Source organism: Chelonoidis abingdonii, chromosome 8, assembly GCF_003597395.2.
Source record: "Chelonoidis abingdonii isolate Lonesome George chromosome 8, CheloAbing_2.0, whole genome shotgun sequence".
Lineage (NCBI taxonomy): Eukaryota > Metazoa > Chordata > Testudines > Testudinidae > Chelonoidis > Chelonoidis abingdonii.
The window spans coordinates 57,485,572-57,507,358 of NC_133776.1; the positions used below are offsets into that span (position 1 = coordinate 57,485,572).

A 21,787-nucleotide genomic window follows, 5' to 3' on the forward strand; every position below is an offset into this window, starting at 1 on the left:
TTAAATTTTTTTTTTTTTTTTTTTTTTTTTTTTTGCTTAGATCTGATGGCTCTGGTGTCTGGGCTCCTGTGTGCTGCTCCAGAGCAGCGCACAACCCTGGAAAAGCTAGTAGAGGATCCTTGGGTGCTGCAGCCTGTGAATTTGGCTAATTACACGTGGAAAGAGGTGTATGTGTTGGCCAGGCCAGGTAAGACATCAGTCTGAAAATGACTCCCTTCCTCTCCTCCCCCCAAAGTATCTTTTGACTAAGATTTACAAGAGGAGATGGAAATGTGACTAGGAGCTGTGTGGAGTCAGATCATAACTTGGTGGTTACTCTTGTGATTGTCTCAAATATGGCTGCTGTTGATAGATGGACTTCTGCTAAACACTTGCCAGTGAAATCCTAAATGGTGCAGACTAGGTACAGTCATCTTGTTAGTGGAATCTTGGCTGGCGTGGAGAAGATAGTGTAGTGGGGAAGCTCGTATCACTAGAATCATAGCTGGTATTAGTACAGCTCTAATAACTAGGCCATGTCAGTTGTCATTGCTTTAAGCTAGACCAGGCCTGCACAACTCAAAGCGGCAAGGGCCACATTACTCCAAAGAAAACAGCTGAGGGCCGAAACCCCCCGGCCCCGCGGAAACACCCCGCCCCAGCACTGTCCAACCCTGCAGAAACAAACCCTCCTTCCCCAGCCCCGCCCCACCAAAACAGCTGTGGGCCAAAAAGGAAGCTTAGAGGTGAGGAGGTGATACTTGATTTCAAATCAACCAGGGGCTCCCAGCTGAAGAGGTGGCTGGGAGCCCTCAGGGGCAAATTAAAGGGCCCGGGGCTCCAGTGGCTGGGGGAACCCAGAGCTTTCCGGGGCTGGGGCAGGGATTTAAAGTGCCCAGAGCTCCTGCCGCTGAGGGGAGCCCGAGCCCTTTAAATTGCAGCCCCAGCCCATCCGCTGAAGCTGCAGCCAGGATTCAAAGGGCTCTCGGCTGCCAGCAGCTGCGGGGAGCCCAGAGCCCTTTAAATCTCAGCCACGGCTGGGAATCAAAGAGCTCTGGGCAGGGGGCAGCCCAGAGCCCTTTGATGCCCAGCCGCGGCTGAGATTTAAAGGGCTCTGGGCTCCCTGCCACGGCGGGCAGCCCAGAGCCTTTTGAATCCCAGCTGCGGCTGAGATTTAAAGGGCTCTGGGCTCCCCATCACGGTGGGCAGCCCAGATTCCTTTGATTCCCAGCCGCGGCTGAGATTTAAAGGGCTCTGGGCTGTCCGCAGAGCGCCGCGTGCACGAGATTTAGAATCCCCCCCCAGGCTGCACAGTGAGGCTCCGCGGGCCGCATGTTGTGCAGGCCTGAGCTAGATCTTAGTGCTTGCAGAGATTTGGCTCCTACCTGCTTCCTGACTGCAGATTAAGGCTTAGTTTCTGGAATCTGTGCCTGTGTTTGAGGTACATGTTCATAGGTGCTGATTCCATGGGTGCTCTGGGGCTGGAGCATCCAAGGAAAAAAATAGCGGTCCCCCAATCACAGCTGTTGGGCAGCGCCCCCAAGCATGTGTTTGGTGGCTGGGGAAGAGACTTGGGGGGGAAGGCAGTGAGCGGGCAGGGGCCTCAGGGACGGGACAGAGCAGGTGGTGGAAAGAGGTGGAGTGAGACTTTGGCTGAAGGGAGGAGTGGGGGCGGGGAGGGGTGGACTAGGGGTGGGTATTTAGGGCAGAGCAGGGGTAGAACTTCCCCAGGGAAAAGAAAAACTCATCACTTATGTACATGCTGTCTGATTAACAGTGTCTATGACTCATCCCTAAATTCTGTTCCATCCTTTGTTTTTCTTCTTCCTCAGAAAGCAATAATTTCAGAAATCACTGTATTGAGCACAGCCACAGAGCCAGCCAGCAAGCTCCTTGCTTCCAGAGTGAGCAGAGACTGATCCATGATGCCTATGACAGTGAGCTCACAGAACCCCAATTGGAAGGAACAGCCACTGCTTAGGCCAAGAGATCTTGTTCCAATCTTTAGTGTTGGGACTGACATGCGGAGGACGCATACTGCAGATTTCCCCACCTGCTGGAGAACAGCTCCCTGGTCATCATCTGGACAGCACTTACTGTCCTCCCAAGAACTAAAAGAAGCTTCACGTTAAGCACTTCTGTTTTAACAGACAGATTAGCCTTAGGTACTAGAAGACAGCAGTTGCTCACCATTGAGAGAAATCTCTCCACTGGTACACTGTTGGCTTCGTGCACTTACTGTAACAGAAGCCTGTGATATGAAGAGGTTTGAGAGTGATGTGAAAGAGCCAGTCTTTGACTTCAGGCTGATCCATTCTAGACTCTTAAATGCAGAAGCTTTTCACTTTCTCCAGATGAGCTTTTCTGGATATCCCTAGAAGTGATTGGATCCAAATGTGCCTTTTCTTTCTTACTGTCCTTGAGCCATCAGCACTTCATCTGGACAGGCCCCGTGAGCCTGAGATGTCTATAGCGTTAATGAAACAGAATCCAGCAGTACACTTACCAGATTTTTCCATGTGAGTTTAGGATTTGTCCTCCTAGTATAAAATTGAGTCCTATTCAGGAGACCACCACACACTCTCATACAGCTTCCAGTTTGGGCCAAACCTCTGCTTATCTGAAACTGCAACACTCCCCCGGTAGCTGTTTGGAAGTAAAATTAACTCAAACCAGGAGACTTCAGGGCATGTGCTCCTCCCAGGAGCTGGGACTCTGGTTGAAATCCTATTCATGTGCACAAGGCTTGGCACAGTGGTTGCGGATGAGCCTTCCTGTAGCAGTTGTTAGAATGTGGTTTGAGGCAAGCATTCCCTTGCGAATGGGAAGACTGCTTTCGCTACTAACTGTTTCTTAGCTCATTCACATCTAGAATCTGGAGTCCTAATGTTTGCTGGTGGAAGCTGAGGATTGAAAAAACCCCAGCTGATCAACATCCTCCATCCCTGTAATGGCAGTGGGATGCTGAGTGAGCCCATTTTTCAAGGGGCTTGGATTCTGACAGAATTCATATTGGAAGAAACATACAGTGGAAAACCCCAGCGTGGTCAGTTGGTTTTGACTTTGTTTCTCTGTTTAATAGCGCTTGGTTCTGGAGTATGGGGATGCTGGTGGTGGTTGTTGTTGAGCATGCTTTTCTCTAGACAGAAAGACTGAGATGTTGTCAAGCTTGGAAACTGACCTACTTGGTTTGTAGTTCTCTTGTAAACCTTGGTTTAAAGATTTCAGAAATGCAGCTTGGTTTTTCAAGGGATCCTTGCTGCACTACAAAATCAAATCAAGCCTGAAGGCTTGTTTACTGCTCTGTAAACAAGGTGGTGAGTGCACGGCTGAAGAGAGATTACATGCATGGCTTTGTTTAGGGCAAATTGCGCAGGGGTCAGGGCCTCAATAATATAACTCCCATCAGTTGAGTCTTTTACTGAACTAGACTATTCTCCTAATTCTCTTTTAATTTTTCATCTGGGCCAGAACTTCCCCAGACTGACCTCCCAGATTTTGGCTGTGCTGCAAAATCTCACTCATACCTTCTTCTCCCCATCGCCCAGGAGCTGTCATTCTGTATGGTAGATACAGAGAGAGAGAGAGAGAGAGTATTTAAAGGACCTGTTTTTAGTGCACTGTGTGTGGAATTGGATGCAAAAGCCCAGAGCAGTAACAGGATTTATACATCTAAATATGTATTTGTTGATGCTGTATTGCAGTACATAATTCCAGTGTTATGGAACTGGCTTGCTCACTGAACTCTGTATAGCTGCTCTCACTACTAGATGCTTTGTGTGAGATGCTGCAGGTTTGAACAATTCTGGACAGATGCAACTGAGATGTGCACACAAATGAAAGGGTAGCAGAGAGAAACCTCACTGGACCTTGTTCTCCTGTAGCAAAATAACTCTGTTTATACTGACTACAGCTGCACCTAAAAGGTTTCTTCAGGAAGATCCTATAGCCAGTGTGTGTCTCTAATTCTACTGAGTGGATTACATTTTAAAATGTAAGTGACAGATTTTTAACACCCTGTTTAAACTTTTGGCAATACAAAGTATATTTTTATTTGCTATGGTTTTTATCAAAATTGTGCTATATCACCGTTTCCTAAAAGTGAACAGAATAAACATTTTAGTTCTTAAAGTATCTCTTTGGCTGTGTCTTTCACTTGTGTTGCTGTGTGAACTGTTGACTTACAATGAAAGGCTTGTTTCCTAAAAAAATCCTCTTTTTCTCTTTCCTCTTTTTTGCTTGATGACTCCACTGGCTCCTCACTTGGAAGCTTTTAGCCCTTAATTTGTAGGGACGCTAGACGTTAAATTTAAGTTTTGGGGTTTTTTTTCTTCCTTCTAACAGAGAGCCTGGTTTTAACCAAAATACAAATGTTGAAACATGCAGAATAAAAATTACTTCCTCTCTCAATTCAACCATAATTCCACTTGGTATCTGTGTTGTCATAAACTTAATAGTTCTCCAGTCATTCATAGACTCTGCCAGGAAAAACTCAGTAGGATAGATCTGAATGTCTAGATTTATAATCTTTTTTTCAAGACTACCTAAAAGGTTAAAGAAACAAAAAGCTCTCAGTCCCAGCTGTTTTCATCTTTGTCATGTTTGACTTTGTTCTGAGCACTCTGAACTGCTCAGAAATCCACAAATAAGAGAGTTAAACTTGTAGCCTGAGCACAACACTGAGGTTGGACTTCTTTGGTTCAAAATCCCTAATTAGGGAACATTCAAACGTGGCTATGTGTATATGGCTACTATGTTTATAGATATTGGTCACATATTAATATTGCTGCATTGATTTCTGATGACTTTCTTAAAAGATGTTATACTCTGGCTCAGACGTGCCCTCAGTACTGGCCAGGTCAGACGCATGAAGAATTTCTGGCCATGCTAATTGTTTCTTGTAGTTTCCTTTGCAGGTCAAATATAACACAGAGCTGAAAAAACTCTGCAAAGCTCCACGTGATGTTCAGTTGCTGCTTGAAAGAGGAAAGGCCAAAAAGTTTTGGGAAAAGAGTAAGTTGTGCATGAATGAGGCTGGTGGTAGTATATGTGTAGCCATGTACTATGCAAGGTCATCTGTGAGAATAGTAGAAAAGAGGCTGTGTAGGAGCTGAAAAAGGGAAGAGTTAGAACTAAGACCATCTATGGCTGGGGTGGGCAAACTATGGCCCATGGGCTGGATCAGGGCTTTGAATCTGGCCTGCAGGATTGCCCCCCATAGTGCTGCGGGCCCTGTGCCGCTCATAAGCAGCTGGCGTCACGTCCCTGCGGCCACCGGGGGGGGGGGGGGGCCAGAGGGCTCCGAGTGTTGTCTTTGCCTCCAGGCACCGCCCTCCGCAGCTCCCATTGGCCGTGAACGAAGAACCGTGGCCAATGGGAGCTTTGGGGGAGGTACCTGGAGGCGCAGCAAAGGCAGCCACACACGGAGCCCTCCCCTCCTCCAGGGGCCACAGCGCTTCCTGGAGTGGCACAGGGTGAGGACAGGGCAGGCATGCAGGGAGCCTGCCCTGGCTCCGGTGTGCGCTGCTGCCACGCCGGAGCCCAAACCCCTCCTGCACCCTGCCCCCCAACTCCCTGCCCTAAGCCCCCTGCCGGCACCTTGCACCCCTCCTGCAATCCGACTCCCTGCTGAGCCTCCTGTTGCACCTGCACCCCAACCCCCTTCCCTGAGTCCCCTCGTACACGCCGCACCCGTCCTCTGCTCCAATCCCTTGCCCTGAGCCCCTCCCTGCACTCTCTCCCACACCCCAACCCCCTGCCCTGGCCCTGCATACAATTTCCCCACCCAGATGTGGCCCTTGGCCCAAAAGGTTGCCCACCCCTGATTTATGGCTGTTAGGATATAGATATTCAGGCCTGTCTGCAAAGGCCTATACTTTAAGAATTTAGGTGTATTCTTATCACTTAGCTAGTTATAGAGATATAAAAGAAAGAATCAAAATCACTGTTGTGTAGTCGGCCTTCTCATTATTTCCTGACCATGTACTGAGGCCTGGTCTTTTAGAAGCCAAACTGGGAGAGTTGTATGGTCGAGCCGCACTATTCAAAAGAGCTAAAGAGCAATCTGGGGCTTCTAGAGGTTGATTCGATTAATCACCTTCCAGAGAAAGGGAAGAGCCTAGAATTTACGTTTGATGATTTCTGTTGGTAAGAGAACTCACTTATCAATAGACACACTTGGAGACCCTTATGTCTGTAAAGATTGTTGTGAAATCTCACTTCTGTATGTTTTGTTGTTTTATATTTGCTGTTCTGTTGTTCTGTTGATTGTTTTCTGTCTGCTCGTTCCATTAAGTTTTGCTAGTGAACAATAAGGTTGGTGGGAATATATTGTTAGCTAATCATCTTACAATACGCTAGGAGTTGGTTAGGTAAATTTTAGTAGAATGATTGGTTAAGGTATAGGCTGACAATATTACTATACTAAATAGAGGCAACTGGAAGTAAGTTGAGATTTGAAAATAAGGAAAAGGAACTTGAATTTAAGCTTGCTGGAAGTTCACCCCAATAAACATCGAATTGTTTGCACCTTCGGACTTCGGGTATTGTTGCTCTCTGTTCATGCGAGAAGGACCAGGGAAGGGTGAGAGTGAAGGAATAAGCTTTCTAACAATGGCCATACCACACTGAATGTCCCTGATCTTGTTTGGTCTCAGAAGCCAAGCAGAGTTGGGCCTGGTTAGTACTTGGATGGGAGATTGCCTAAGAATACTGGATGGGTAGGCTTTTGCCCTCACTTCCATAAACTGCATGCACTGCTACCTCCAAAGTTGTTTGGATCTTTCCCTCCCCTCTCTGATTTTCAATCAGAAGCATCTGCCAACCTGCATACAGAGCTGGCAGTCACACCTGCTTCCAGATGGCAGTGCCTTGTGGAAGAGAACATGACCATTCCTCTCTTCTGACTCCCCTGTAGATTGGAGCTGCCCAGGAAAGCACTTCATGTTGAACCACTTTTTGCTCCATCTCCCCCAGCTGTGGTCCTGAAGTTCCCTCATTCTCTCCTCTGGGGCGGTGATAGGGGTTTGGGGAACGCAAGTGGGGGTCTGCAGTGTGAATGGTGAGTAGGGAGCAGTGTGTGTGAAGGATGTGTTAATGCTGCTCACTTCATTCCCTCCATAATTAATTGTGTGGTGAACTGTGCACATGAGGGGGCTGCTGCATTGTGTGTGTGTGTGTGTGTGTGTGTGTGTGTAAACTAGGGTGGGGAGCTGCAGTAGTACTAGTTGTATGTGAGAGGGGAAACACTGCAGCAATATACAAACAAGTGTCTGTGAATTGTAGGAGTGGGAGGGGGGTCTCCACTAGAGTGAATTCCCCCAGCAACTACAGGCCATTCCAAACCACCTCATGTTCTGCTCCAAGGGCAAGGTCCATTTCTTTGACCTGCCTCCTGTACCAAACACATTGCAAGGGTATAGTTATGTAACAAAAACAAGAACCCTCTCCTCCCCACCCCCAGCTATCAAAAGAAGACACTCCACTGCACATGCTTCTTCCTCTGGGGAGAAGATCAGAGAACAACCAATGTGTGACATGTGCAGTGACATTGTTTTGTGCACTGCTGGAAGGAGCTCAGATACCATGGTGAAGAGCATGGTATAAGAACCTACATAGACTAAAATAGGGAATGGATCAGGGCTGCATTAATTGTGTGCATTTTGTAATAGGTTTGAAGGATGCAGTGGGTTTGGATTATGTATGAGTTTTTTTTTTTTTTTAAGTGTAGTCATGTCATGTGTTGAAGAGTCTGAGCCTTGTCCAGGATTTGTTCCTGGAGCTAGTTTAGGCAGTGGACTGTAGCCAAGAGCTGCGAAGAAATGTGTTTGAGCTATTGTTGTTGCATTTGTGAAGTCTGGTGTATGTGGGAAGTGTGTAAAGAATGGGGGGTGTGCATGGTAGAGGAGAACAATGGAGATTTTTGTGTGTGTGTCGCAGTGTGTCCTGCAGTGGGTGCTCTGTGAGTGGCAGAGGAGAGGCCGAAATCAGTCTAAAAAGGGGCAAAGTTTAAAGCTGAGGCTGTCTATTGCCAGGTGCACCCACTCTTGGCTGACCTCTAAAGCCAACCAGCGTCAGACCTGGTTAGTACTTGTATAGGAGGCTTTTGCCTACACTTCTAAAACCCACTTTTCTACCTCACAAATTCTCTTGCTTCCCCCTTGCCACTCCCACCCCCCACAATTTCCAGTCAAAAGCAGCTGGAATGCTGCATGCAGATCTGGAAATATCACCTGCTTGCAGAGGAAAGCTCTTGTCAAGGAGAATATAACCACTGCCTCCCTTCAGATTCCCCTCTTTCTTCTCCATCTCCCTCCATTGGAGGTCCTGCTGCTCCCTGCTCTCTCCTCTGGGGCAGGGATAAGTGGGTGCAGAGGGGAGGAGGTTTGCAAAGTGTGTAAGGATGCATCAATTGTGGGAGAGCAGGAAGGCAGTATATGACAGTTGGGGGTGGAACGATGACAGTGTGTAGGATGTATTAATTGTGTGCAGAATGGTATGCGTATGTGGTGCAGAGTATGTGAGGGAGGCCTTCTTTATGGATAAGGCTGCGAGTCTGTCATGGAATTCACGGGTTCCGTGACTTCCGCAGCTTCAGTGGCCAGTACGGCTGGTCCTGAGGCCAACTGCACCGGCCGTTGCTGGAGTGGCCCCAGGGCCAGCCGCACCAGCCACTGCTTGGGTGGCCTCAGGGGCTGTTGGTCCCAGGGCTGGCCTGGGGACTTCCGGAGCGCCAGTGGTCCTGGGGGCAGCCTGAGCCACGACCAGTGGGCAGTCCTGGGGGCAGCCAGAGCAGCGACCCCGGAGACCATTGGAGAGCAGCCCCTGGGGGGCCTCAGAGCAGCGAGTAGCTGGAGGCAGTTGGTCCCTGTCGCCGGAGCAGGAGCCAGCCGTCGGCCCGCAGGGTCCCCCAGAACAGCAAAGATTTAGCCAAGGTATTTTAGAGTAAAAGTCATGGACAGGTCAGGGGCCATTAACTTTTGTTTATTGCCCATGATCTGTCCTTGACTCTTACTAAGAATACCTGTGACTAAATCTTAGCCTTAACTATAGAGGAATGCAGTAAGCAGCACCAAGTGGTGTGTGTGAGAGGCCTGGTCTACACTACGAGTTTATATCGAATTTAGCAACGTTAAATCGCATTAACCCTGCACCCATCCACACAACGAAGCCCTTTATATCGATATAAAGGGCTCTTAATACCGATATCTGTACTCCTCCCTGACAAGGGGAGTAGCACTGAAATCGGTATTGCCATTTCAGATTAGGGTTAGTGTGGCTGCAATTCGACGATATTGGCCTCTGGGCGCTAACCCACAGTGCACCATTGTGACCACTCTGGACAGCAATCTGAACTCGGATGCACTGGCCAGGTAGACAGGAAAAGCCCCATGAACTTTTGAATTTCATTGCCCGTTTGCCCAGCGTGGAGAGCTGATCAGCACAGGTGACCATGCAGTCTGAGAATCAAAAAAGCTCTAGCATGGACCATATGAGAGGTACTGGATCTGATTGCTATATGGGGAGATGATCGTGTGCTAGCAGAACTCCGTTCCAAAAGACAAAATGAAAAAACATTTGAAAAAGTCTCCAAGGCCATGATGGAGAGAGGCCACACTAGGGACTCAGTACAGTGCCATGTGAAAGTTAAGGAGCTCAGACAAGCCTACCAGAAAACCAAAGAAGCAAACGGAAAGTCTGGGGCAGGGCCGCAAACATGCCGCTTCTACACTGAGCTGCATGCAATTCTAGGGGGGTCCACCACTACTACCCCACTCCTGACCGTGGATTCCGAGGAGGAGGTAATCTCGGCCATGGCTGAGGATTCTGCGGACGGGGAAGATGATGAGGAAGAAGAGGATGATGAACTTGTGGAGAGCACACAGCACTCCGTTCTCCCCAACAGCCAGGAGCTTTTTCTCAGCCTGACAGAAGTACCCTTCCAACCCTCCCAGGGCAGTATCCCAAACAATGAAGCCATGGAAGGGACCTCTGGCAAGTGTATCTTTGTAAATATAAAACATGGTTTAAAGGCAAGCATTTTTTAATAATTAATTTGCCCTGAGGACTTGGAATGCATTCACGGCCAGTACAGCTACTGGAAAAGTCTGTTAACATGTCTGAGGATGGAGCAGAATTCCTCCAGGGACATCTCCATGAAGCTCTCCTGAAGGTACTCCAAAAGCCTTTGCAGAAGGTTTCTGGGCAGCGCAGCCTTATTCCATCCTCCATGATAGGACACTTGACCATGCCATGCTAGTACCAAGTAATCTGGTATCATTGCATGACAAAGCCTGGCAGCGTATGGTCCCAGTGTTTGCTGGCATTCAAGCAACATCCGTTCTTTCTCTTGCTGTGTTATCCTCAGGAGAGTGATATCATTCATGGTAACCTGGCTGAAATACGGGAATTTAATTAAGGGGACCGAGGTGGCCATTCCTACTGGGTTGTTTGCCTGTGGCTGAAAAGAAATCCTTCTCTGCAGTTAGCCGGGGGGGGGGGAGGAAGGAGGTGATTGGCGCTGAGCTTTTTCACGTTTGGCTAGCAGGAATCTTCCCTGATACCAGCCACGCTGGGTGGGGTGGTGGCTAGCAGAGATCTTCCATGATACCAGCCACGCGGGGGGGGAGGGGTAAAGCGATCATCCCAGAGACTTGAATGTGGCGGGGGGTAGTTGGGTTTCTGCTACTGCACGTTAACAGGAAAGCTGCAGCACTCAACTGGCTTTGCTTGGTATGTGGGAAAGGAGGACACTGGATATATGAAGACTGCAGAAGCTGAAAGACAATGGCTTACCATGGCCGCATGCAAGTCGAACTCTATTGCCCTGACCTGCGTCTGTGATCTGTAACACCAAAGCCGCAGGCACTCAATATTAAGATGCAAAATGCAACCTTGTACTGAAATCACAGTGCTATGTAATGTGAATAGTGTTGTTCACCGTGAAAGAGTATAACCATTGTTCTGTAAAATGTATCTTCTCTCACTTTTTTCCCTCCCTCCCGCAGCTGCAAATTTTTCAAGCCTCTCTCCTCCATCCCAAAGGCTATTTCAGACAAGGCGGCAAAAAAAAAGTATGCAAGACGAAATGTTCTTGGAAATCATGGAATCGACCTGCAACGAAAGAGCTCATCTGAATGAGTGGAAGGTCACCCTACCCCAGTACAGGAAAGCTGCCACTGAATGTGAGGCCATGAGGGACATGAGGAGAGGAGAGACACTCGAGATGAGAGGTGGCGGGATGCAACGCTGGGGTTGCTGCGTGATCAAACTGACATGCTTCGGCGTCTGGTGGAGCTTCAGGAACGCCAGCAGGATCACAGAGTGCCGCTACAGTCCTGCTAACTGCCCTCCAACTTCCAAGTCCATAGCTCTACCAGCTGACAGTGAATGTGGCGGCCGGGTGGCCCATGCCCGACCCACTCCACCCAGGGACGCCCAGGCAGAAGACTTCTCATTATTTGAACTTTTTGTGGTCTTTCCTTCTCATTTCTCTCCCAACTCTGGGCTACCTTGTCCATTTTCTCCTTTTTTATATCAATAATAAATACTGATTTTACAATAGTGACTTCAACTTAGGCAAGGTGTAGGGTGGGTGCTTAAGGGAATGAGTAAGGGGGGGGTTTTCATCAAGGAGAAACAACAACGTCAGACGTACCTTGGCCAGTTGACTGAATCGGTTTTCAAGTTTTCTGAATGTGCACACATTCCTGGTTCTTTCTATCGCCTGTGTTGGTGGAGTAGTTTGCTGTGTTACCTTACTCAAGCGATTGTGGATGCACGGGGATACTGGTTTGGATGAGGTTGAGCGTCAGTAATGTGACCATAATGGTCCCTTTTGCTCAGCCTGTAGTTGACATCCTATACTTTCAGCTGCTTTGTGTATGACTTCATGACTAGCATTAAGTGAGGTGGAGTCCGCAAGGATCTATGGGCTTTTCAAATCCACTGTTGTTTTGGTTTGGGAGAGTATTTTTGCAGTATTGGATGGAGCTCATGACTTCGGCATTCCACGTTTGTGTGTGACATGTGCTTGCAGGACATTGAAATTACCTTGTGTTTCGTCTGGGTATCTGGTGCAGATAGGGATTGGGTTTCCAGTCTATTGCACCACAGTTAGGGTCCATTAACAAGCCATTACTATGTGCGTTTCCGTTCATACCTTTTGTAGCAGCGCTGTAGTAAGTGCTTTGGTTTGTCACGCAGCCCCCACAGTAGATTTGCCCACTCCAAATTGATTCCCACTGACCGGTAGCTGTCTGGCATTGCAAGCTTCCAGAGGGGCATCTCCACTCGCTTTTCAACTGTGAGGGCTGCTCTCATCTTGGTATTCTGGTGCTTCAGGGCAGGGGAAAGCAAGTCACAAAGTTCCATGAAAGTGCCCTTACGCATGCAAAAGTTTCGCAGCCACTGGAAATCGTTCCACACCTGCAATACGCCCGCTTGGCTAACTGCAGAGAAGGATTTCTTTTCAGCCACAGGCAAACAACCCAGTCTGTGCTTGTTTCCCGGGCCCAAAATCAGCATTCAGTGGCTAGAACCTGCCACATTACCAGCATGATCTCCAAAGCGCTGGGGCCCGCGGTTTGAGAGAATTCTGTGTCCATGTCCCTGTCCTCATCGCTCTCGTCACCACACTGCTGTAGCCGCTGCCTCCTCGTCTGGCTTTGCAGGTCCTGGTTCAGCATAAACCGCACAAGAATGCACAAGGTGTTTACAACATCCATGACTGCTGTCTTGAGCTGAGCAGGCTCCATGCTTGTCCTGGTATGGTGTCTGCACAGTTCACCCAGGAAAAAAGGCGTGAAACGATTATCTGCCGTTGCTTTCATGGAGGGAGGGGGGGATGTAACCAGAACCACCAGCAACAATGTTTTTTGCCCCATCAGGCACTGGGATCTCAACCCAGAATTCCAATGGGCAGGGGAGACTGGGAACTATGGGATAGCTATGGGATAGCTACCCACAGTGCAACGCTCCGGAAATCGACGCTAGCCTTGGTACATAGATGCACACTGTTGAATTAATGTGCTTAGTGTGGCCGCGTGCACTTGACTTTATACAATCTGTTTCCAAATACCGGTTTCTGTAAATTCAGAATAATCCCATAGCGTAGACATACCTAGAGAGACAGAACTGTGCAGGGTCTGCAGAGAGTGTGTATAAATTGAGTGTAGGGAGCTGCAGGTTGTACAAGTGTGTGTGTATGAACTGTGAGGTTGGGGGGTCTGCACTGTGTGGGTGGGTGTAGTGGGGGAGGGGTATATTTGAGGTATGTTTTAGGAAGGAACTAGATCAAACAACATTTATTGTGCGTGGTTGTTTTTGTGGGGGTGTGGTGTAGCATTGTGTGTGAGTGAAGGGACTGCAATATGTGTGGATCTGTGTGTGCATGAGGGGTGGAAGTGGTGTGTGTGTGTGTGTGTAAGTGTGTTAATTCCGAAGGGCATGGAGCAAGCACTATGAATTGTGTGTTTGGTGGGTGAAATATATGGGAGGGTATGGAACAAGCCACATTAATCACATGTATGTCTTGAATTAGGCTGAGGGTGGGGGGATTGTTCTGAAATACAATGCTGCAGAGTATTGAAAGGTCTTGCCCAGTGTTTGTTCACGGAGTCAGTTTAGGAATAGGGTTGCCAACCCTCCAGGATTGTCCTGGAGTCTGCAGGAATTTAATTAAAGAATAATCTTTAATTAGACTATCATGTGATGAAACCTCCAGGAATATGTCCAACCAAAACAGACAGCCCTATTTAGGAGGTGAATTATAGCCAAGAGCTGCAAATTGTCGTGAAGCATGTTGTGCATGGTGATTAGGGAATGTGGAGTGCAGGTAGGCAAAGGCAGCATGTGTGAGTTGTGCTCTGTGTGTGTGTGTGTGTAGTGACATGCTCTGCAGGATGTGCTGTGAGTGGTAGGAAAGGCAGGGATGAAACTGAGGGCTTGTCTACACTGCTAAGTTTTGTTGCCAAAAACTGGCTTTTGGCGACAAAACAGCAATAGCGTACACACTGCAATGTGACCTTTTTTTGGGGGGGTGGGGGGGAGAATGCCTAGTTTTGGCGACAAAAAACTTCCACCCCGTGAGAGACTTTTGTCTTTTCCCCTCCCTTTATTGTTGACAAACATGCAGTGTAGACACCACAGGTTTTTCTTTCCGATTTTTATTGGCCTCCAGAAAGTTTCTTTCAATTCTCTGGTCAGTGTTTTCAACTCCGCTGTCCTGCAGCCAACTCACCCCTCTCCCTTACAAGCCCCGGGAATTTTAAATCTCATTTCCTGCTTGCTAGCTTCCCAGAGGAGCTTCCCAGGTGAGCATGGCTTGCTGTTGCACCAAACGTGCTCCCACTTGGACCATCGCTGAGTTGTTGGATCTGATCAGTATACAGGGAGAAGAGTCTGTTCAGTCACAGCTGCGAGTGACCCGCAGGAATCAGGATACATATGGGCAAATTTCTCAAGGCTCATGCGAAAAGGGCTATGATCGGGACCTGCAGCAGTGCAGATCAAAGATAAAGGAGCTGAGGCAGGTGTACCATAAGGCATCGAGGGAGGCGAACCATTGTTCTGGTGGTGCACCTAAGACCTGCCGCTTCCATAAGGAGCTGAATGCTATCCTTGGTGGTCATCCCAACTCCATCACCAATAGCCTCATGGATTCTTCACAGGCAGCAGAAAGGGGGTTACCCGCAGGCTGAAATTCTGGATGAAGGAGTGGAGCTAGAAGAGGAAGTGGGGTTCCCAGCAGGGTCGCCAGGTGGGGCAAGCAGCCAGGAACTTTTCTCCACTCCAGAAGTGCTCAGTGGGGAGCAGAAAGCAGATGAGATGCCGGGTAAGTTGCTGTGGCTTGGGTAGGGAATCAAAAAGTGGCAGGCAGGTAGTGTTTTCTGTGTAGCTAATCTGCATGGCCAAGCAGGGTCTCAATGGACATCGAGACCTGTAGGGAATCCTCCAGAGAGAGACTTTGGAAAGTTTCCAGGAGGTACTTGTTAATCCTCTGCCACAGATTCCAAGAACTCCGTGGAGTTCTGCTGCAGCCTTCACCACGACCAGCTCCACTCCACCAGCTGTGCCACTCCTCCAGCCAACCCGTGAGCCGCTCCATTTGTTCCCGCAAACCACTCCACTCCGCTTGCTGTTGTGGGCTGCTCCAACCATCCTGCAAACTGCTCAGCTCGGCTCAGCTCACTGTTCCGGGGCCTGCTCCACTCTGCTAGCTGCTAAGCAATAGATCTTCTGGCTCCCCCACTAGTTAACACAGCACTCAGTGATCTCAGCTCAGTAAGTTTAGCTCTTTTAGTGATTTCAGCTCATAGTAGAGGAGCCCCAGTGCTGGTGCACCATTGGCCCAAAGTGAATTCAGCTCAGCAGTGTCCTAATGGAATCAAAATTAGCTCTGCTCTTCAACAGCATAGAGAGGAGAAGGTACAATTGATGTGCCAGGCCCATACCATCAGGTACAAACACCAGTCCCCAACCTCTCTAAATTCACTGGGTTTTGGCAAACATGTCCCTCATCTAGTGAGTGCTACTTAGTTGATGGTGAGATTCTCTGTCATAAAACAGGTTCATAGTCCCTCATTCACTTAATCAGGGTAACACTTTATTCCTCCTGCCCCAATAACAGAGAAATTGGGGATCCCACAGCTGTCAAAGTGACCATTTTAGGCTGCCGTAGGCTATGCTATGTGGGGTGGGTGTGCCTATGCAAACAAGATCAGCTCCTGAAATTCTTTTCCACACTCGCCATAATTCACTGCCAGATGTCAGAGTAGAGCTCATCCTGACTCTGCTTACACACACAACCGCCTTCCCCCACTCCTGACACTCATCATAATTGGGGTGATCGTGGAGCTCTGTGCTTGCCTAGAGTATCAGAGAGAAAGTGATTTCTACTAGCAAAATGCCCTTTTTACTACAATGTTTCAATCATTTGCTGGAATGTAACAATCCCTCTTCTGTTCAGCACAGACCTTGAAGGACACATCACACCCCTGCGGACCAACTTCGGGAGATAAAAAAAAACCCTAGGTGTAGCAAAGGAGACATGTTTCGCGAGGTGCTGCAGCGCGATGAGAGTCAGACCAGGGAACGGGAATGGAAAGAGTGCTGGAAAGCTGAAAGGCAGGACAGAAAAGAGAATGTCGCTTGCCTAGCCAAAGCAGCAGAGCAGATGATAAGAGTTATGGAGGATCAGACAGAGATGCTGAAGTCTTTGATACAGCTGCAGACTGAGCAGATCCAGGCTCGATTGCCACTGCAGAACATGCACAATTCTTTGCCAACCTCACCCTCCCTCTATGCTCACATATTCCTTTTCACTTCACAGCACTCCTGAGTTTCCCCATCACTCCACCCTCTCTCACAGGTTGCAGAATGATAGCTGGAGCTACACACAGTTGTGAGGTTTTACCCTTTTTTACAATAAATAAAGGCTAAGATATTTAATGGTACAGAATTTTTATTCTGTGTTCTACAAAAGTGTATAGCAATCAATTTACTCTTGGGACAAGGCTTCTAAAGCATTGTGTTACCTGGATCTTAGGCCCCAAAATTGTACATGGATGCAACAGGGAAGCAACTCCAAGCACATGTGTTACTACCCCTAATTTTCAAAGTGGTTCCTCAAAGCCTCTCTGATGTTAATAGCAGCCTTCTGGGCTCTTCTGACAGCCCTAGCATCTGGCTGTTCAAACTATGCAGCCAAGCGCTCTGCCTCAGTGCTCCACACCTGAGCAAACATTTCAGCCTTAGATTCAGACAGATTATGCAAAGTGCAGCACGCAGCTATGACCACAGAAATATTATCCTCGGTAAGGTCTACCCTGCCATTTAAACACCTCCAGCAAGCTTTCAAATGGCCAAAGGCACATTCAACTACCATGCGGCACCTGCTCAGCCTGTTGTTAAAACGCTCTTTGCTGCTGTCCAGATGCCCCATGTAAGGTTTCATGAGCCAGGGCTGTAAGGGGTATGCTGGATTTCCCAGGATTACTATGGCATTTCCACATCTTCCACTCTGATCTTGTGGTCTGGAAAGAAAGTCCCTGCCTGCAGCTTTCTGTACAGGCCACTGTTTCAGAAGATGTGTGTGTCATGCACCTTTCCAGACCAGCCTACACTGATGTCCATGAAATGCCCTTGGTGATCCACAAGTGCCTGCAAAACCATGGGGAAGTATCCCTTCCTATTGACGTATTCAGAGGCAAGGTGGTCTGGTGCTAAAATTGGAATATGTGTGCCATCAATCTCCCCACCACAGTTAGAGACAACCATCTCTGAAAAGCCATCCACTGTTTCATGCACATTTCCAGAGTCACAGTCCTGTGCAGCATGATGCAATTTATTGCCCTGAACACTTGGAGTAATGCAGCCACAACAGTGGACTTTCCTACTCCAAATTGATTTGCAATGCACCAGTAGCAATGTGGATTCGCCAGCTTCCACACATCAATTGCAACACGCTTTTCTACAGAAAAGGCAGCTGTCAATTTGGTGTCCTCGCACTGCAGGTTGGGGGACAGCTCAGCACATAGCTCCATGAAGGTTGCTTTACGCATCCTAAGGTTCTGTACTCCTTGGTCTTCATCCCACACCTGCATGACAATGCGATCCCACCAATCAGTGCTTGTTTCCCTAGCTCAAAAGCAACAGTTTATCGTATGCAGTTGCTCTGTGAATGAACAAAACACTGATAAGTTGCTGCCGTCCATATCACACGTGGGTTCCTGCGATACATCCTCTGCTAACTTTGCAAGTAACTGTGCTGCCATGCGCGATATCCTCATGACAGATGCTGGCGCACACTACAAAGAAATGACAGTTGGAAAAATGGCACAAAAGGAAGCCAGAAAACTTTGGAGGGGTGGGACACAAAGCAATGCATGATGGAACATTTTGCATATCCCAGGATGTGCCACACTCTGTTTTCATATTCCCATAAGACCTAGCAACGGATGGTGTCACCAGGCACTGTGGGATACATACCCCACAGTCCATTGCTCTCACTGTCGACAAAGGTGCCTTGAACATGAACACGCTCTGTCAACAGAGACAGCAAATGAAGACACGCTTTGGCAACTTTGCTTTTGTTGATTTTTTCTTGGTGACATTTGTTTCATTGAAAAAAAACTTGCCAGTGTAGACAAGACCTGAAAAGGAGTGCAGTTAGAGTAAAGGCTGTCTATGGCCATTCCACCTTGAATACAACTGAGTTTGGAAGCTATAGAGTTGGGCCTGGTTAGTACCTTGGTGGAAGTCTGCCTGGGAACACCACATGCTGTAGGTTTTTGCTTTCTCTTGCACAACCACCCATACAGCCTCTCCAACCTCTTTTCCTAAATTATTATTATTTATTTATTGTATTGCTGTAGCACTTAGGAGCCCTATTCATAGACCACCTTTATTTCCCCTCTTTTCCTGCTTCAATGACAGGGCAATGGGCCTGCAACAATTGCACGTACAGCTGGAGATCACACCTGCTTGCAGCATGCACCAGCCACAAATTCTGCTGATTGAAGGAGGGTCTCTCTGCTCAGGTTCTCCTCCCTGTTGGCTGTAGAGCTAAGTGACCCACGGATGCCTTTCACATTGAGCCTCTTGGGGGGCAAGGATAGTTTGGGGGAATGTGGTGGGTTCATATGCTTTGGGGGTTTCTGCCTCTGACGCTGCCAAGACCTAAATTTGCTGACCCATCTGTGATAGGGTGGGGTGAAAGGGGTTTCCTTTCAGGTCTCCAAATTGAAGCCACCTGCTGGTGTGAGGCACCAAGGGCCGTGGCTAGCACCAGCATGTGCAAGGAGGGTCAGCCCCAGCAGGCAGCACAGCTATAGGGAGGGCCCAGCCAGCACTAATTGCATGACTGTCTGGAAATGGTGTGTAACTTGCAGGAGTGTTATCATATGACTGACTTGTGCACTGCAGTTCTCAATGGCAATGTCTTGTGGGTGCAATAAAGATTTCACAGTCTGGAAGAACAACTTGCCTGTGTGCCTTGCAGTTGGTACAAACTCTACTCTCTGATTTCCCATCAAAAGCACCTGCCATGCTCCTCACAGCACTGGAAATCACACCTGCTCCCACATGGCACTGCTAGATGAAAGTCCTAGTGGAGGAAGATATGACCATTTGCTCCCTTCTGATTCTGCTCTAGAGCAGGGCAGCCCAGAAAAACATTTCACATTGAATCTTTCTGCTCTGTCTCCCTCCCACCAAGGCCCTGTGCGTGCTCGCTCTCACACCTGGGATGGTGTGATAAATAAATTGTGTACGGGGGTAGTTCCCTTTCATGAACACCCAGCCAGCCAGTTAGCTATAAAGTCCCTCGTGGTGGCTATTCTCTGCTTGGTTTACCTGTAAAGGATTAACAGCGTTCCCCAGGTAAAGGAAAAGGAGTGGACACCTGACCAAAAGAGCAAATGGGAAGGTTAGAACTTTTTAAAATAGGGGAAAAAAACCTTCCTTTTGGAGAAGGATGCTGGAGCAGCAAGGCTATAAGCAGGAATGCTGTGTAAGACTTGAAGCAAGTATAAAAATTCATCTTCCATACCTAGAAGAAATTATGGAACAGGGCATGGTTCAATACACATGATTAGGTGTATTTTTTTATTTTGGCTTGTGGATCTCCTTTGTGCTAACCCCAGATGCTTTTGTTTGCTTGTAACCTTTAAGCTGAACCTCCAAGAAAGCTATTTTGGGTGCTTAATTTTTGTAATTGTTTCTTGTAAGATCTAGCAAAAAGCCTAAGTTTCAGATGTAATTTTTTTCCTTTTTGTTTTTAATAAAATTTACCTTTTTTAAGAACCGGATTGGATTTTTGGTGTCCTAAGAGGTTTGTGCATATTGTTTGATTAGCTGATAGCCACAGCTAATTTTTTTTTTGTCTTCTTTCTCAGCTCTTTCCCAGAGTGAGGGTGAAAGGGTTTGAGGGTACCCCACAGGGAGGAATTCCCAAGTGCTCCTTCCTGGGCTCAAAGTGGTTTTTTTGCATTTGGGTGGTGGCAGCGTTTACCAAGCCAAGGTCAGAGAAAAGCTGTAAGCTTGGGAGCATAATACAAGCCTGGAGTGCTGAGTATTAATTTTTAGAATCCTTGCGGGCCCCCACCTTTTGCACTCTGAGTGACAGAGTGGTGATTTTGCCTTAACAGATGGTGATTAGCATGTATGAGGTTTTTTTTAAAGTGTAACCATGTAACATGTCAAAGGTTTTGGGACTTGCCCTGTATCTGTTCCTTTAGTTCATTCAGGCAGTGAAATGTAGCCAAGAGCTGTAACAAAAGTGTTGAGCCATTGCCGCAGTTGTGAAGCATATTGTACGTGGCACATATGTGAGTAAAAGGAACAAGTGAGTTTGTCAATGCTGGTTCCCCACTCTGGCACTTCAAGTGCAGAAGGTGGGGGTCCACAAGGATTTTAAAAATTAATACTGGCCACTCCAGGCTTGTATTAAACGCCAAAGCTTACAGCTTTTCTCTGACCTTGGCATAGTAAATGCTGCCACCACTCAAGTGAAAAGCTGCCTCTTGCAAATCCTGGAAAAACTCACTTGAGAAGTTTTCCCTGAGGTCCCTCGGCTTTTCCACCTCTCCCTCAGGAAAGCTGAGAAGAAAACAAACAAAAGGGAAACTCAGCTGTTGCTACCTGCTAATCTGAAAAACATATCCACAGGCCTTTTAAGACACACAAGCCAATCAGGTTCTTAAAGGTAAATTTGATTAAAAACATAAAAATAAAATACATCTGGAACTTAGGCTTTTGCTAGATTTGAAGAGTAATTCCAAAATTAAGCACCCAAAATAGCTTTCTTGGGGGTTCAGTTTAAAGGTTACAAGCAAACAAAAGCATCTGGGGTTAGCACAGAGGAGTCCACAAGCCTTACAGGAAATAAACCTAACCACGTCTATCTAAACATTCCCTGTCCCAATTAATCCTTCTAGGTATGGAGGATGAAGGGAAAACTTTTTTCCCCTTTTTAAAAGTTCTAGCCTTCCTCTTGGCTCTTTTGGTCAGGTGCCCACACCCTTTTCTTTACCTGGGGAACTTTTTAACCCTTTACAGGTAAGGAAAAAGTCACTAAGAGGGACTTTATAGCTAAGTGGCTGGCTGGGTGTCCATAAAAGGGAGCTACCCCTCCCCCCCTTCATTTATCACAGAGTTGTTTTGGGTGTGGGGCTTGTAGCTGTGTGAGTGGTAGGGGAGAGGTGTGATCCAGTGGAACAGGGCAAATATTAAAGCAGAAGGTGGCTCTAGCCCTAGCAGGCCAAATGCACTTGGAAGCAGGGCTGAGCCTGGTTAGTGCTTGGCTAGACTTCCTGGCAATACCAGTGCTGTAGGCTTTTGCCTTCAACAGCTGCTCAGGTGGTTCTCTGTCAGCCACTTTTCTAGCTCACACATTCGTTGTGCCCCCCCCCCCCGCATTGTGTGATGGGACAGAGCACCTGCCGTGTTGCATGTAGAGTAGGAAATTGCACAAGTCCCAGGACAGCCAGCAGATTTTGCTGAATGAAGGGGGTCATTAGGGAGGATCTCTTCCCTCTGGTGCTTGGTGGATGGGGAGGGGCTTAGGAGTTTAGGGGCTGGATGGGCAGGAGCAAATGGAAAGTAATAAACATTTCCCCTTCAGTGATGGTGACCATTAGATGCTAAACTTTCCCATAATCCTCCAAGGGAAAGTGCTGCTGGGTTCAAAACCTCTTCCCCAATTTGTTCTGCTGCTTGTATCTCCAGCTGCACAAGATGAAAGGTGTTCTCCTTCAGGTGAGGGGTGAGAATTATCCCAGCTCTACCATCTTGGTAAATGCCTTCACTT

The 21,787-nt window shown here is 47.8% G+C and overlaps 1 protein-coding gene and 1 pseudogene across 4 annotated transcripts in view; both read left to right on the forward strand.

Moving 5' to 3' along the window:
- Window positions 1-4,113, forward strand: part of PASK (PAS domain containing serine/threonine kinase) — a 49,979-nt gene extending 45,866 nt beyond the window's left edge. For 3 of the 4 annotated variants that reach the window (XR_012656400.1, XM_075068649.1, XM_032781448.2), the window contains 2 exons: window positions 41-187; window positions 1,812-4,113. Coding sequence is in view for 2 of the 4 variants with exons in the window: in XM_075068649.1 (XP_074924750.1) it covers window positions 41-187; window positions 1,812-1,960 (296 nt within the window). In the remaining 2 variants the exon portion in view is untranslated. Of the gene's footprint in view, window positions 1-40; window positions 188-1,811 lie in introns of those variants that run through there. The other variant, XR_004373836.2, reaches the window with a different exon arrangement.
- A 4,818-nt stretch (window positions 4,114-8,931) lies between these two features.
- LOC142047239 (uncharacterized) lies at window positions 8,932-10,828 on the forward strand (annotated as a pseudogene).
- Window positions 10,829-21,787: the final 10,959 nt, after the last annotated feature.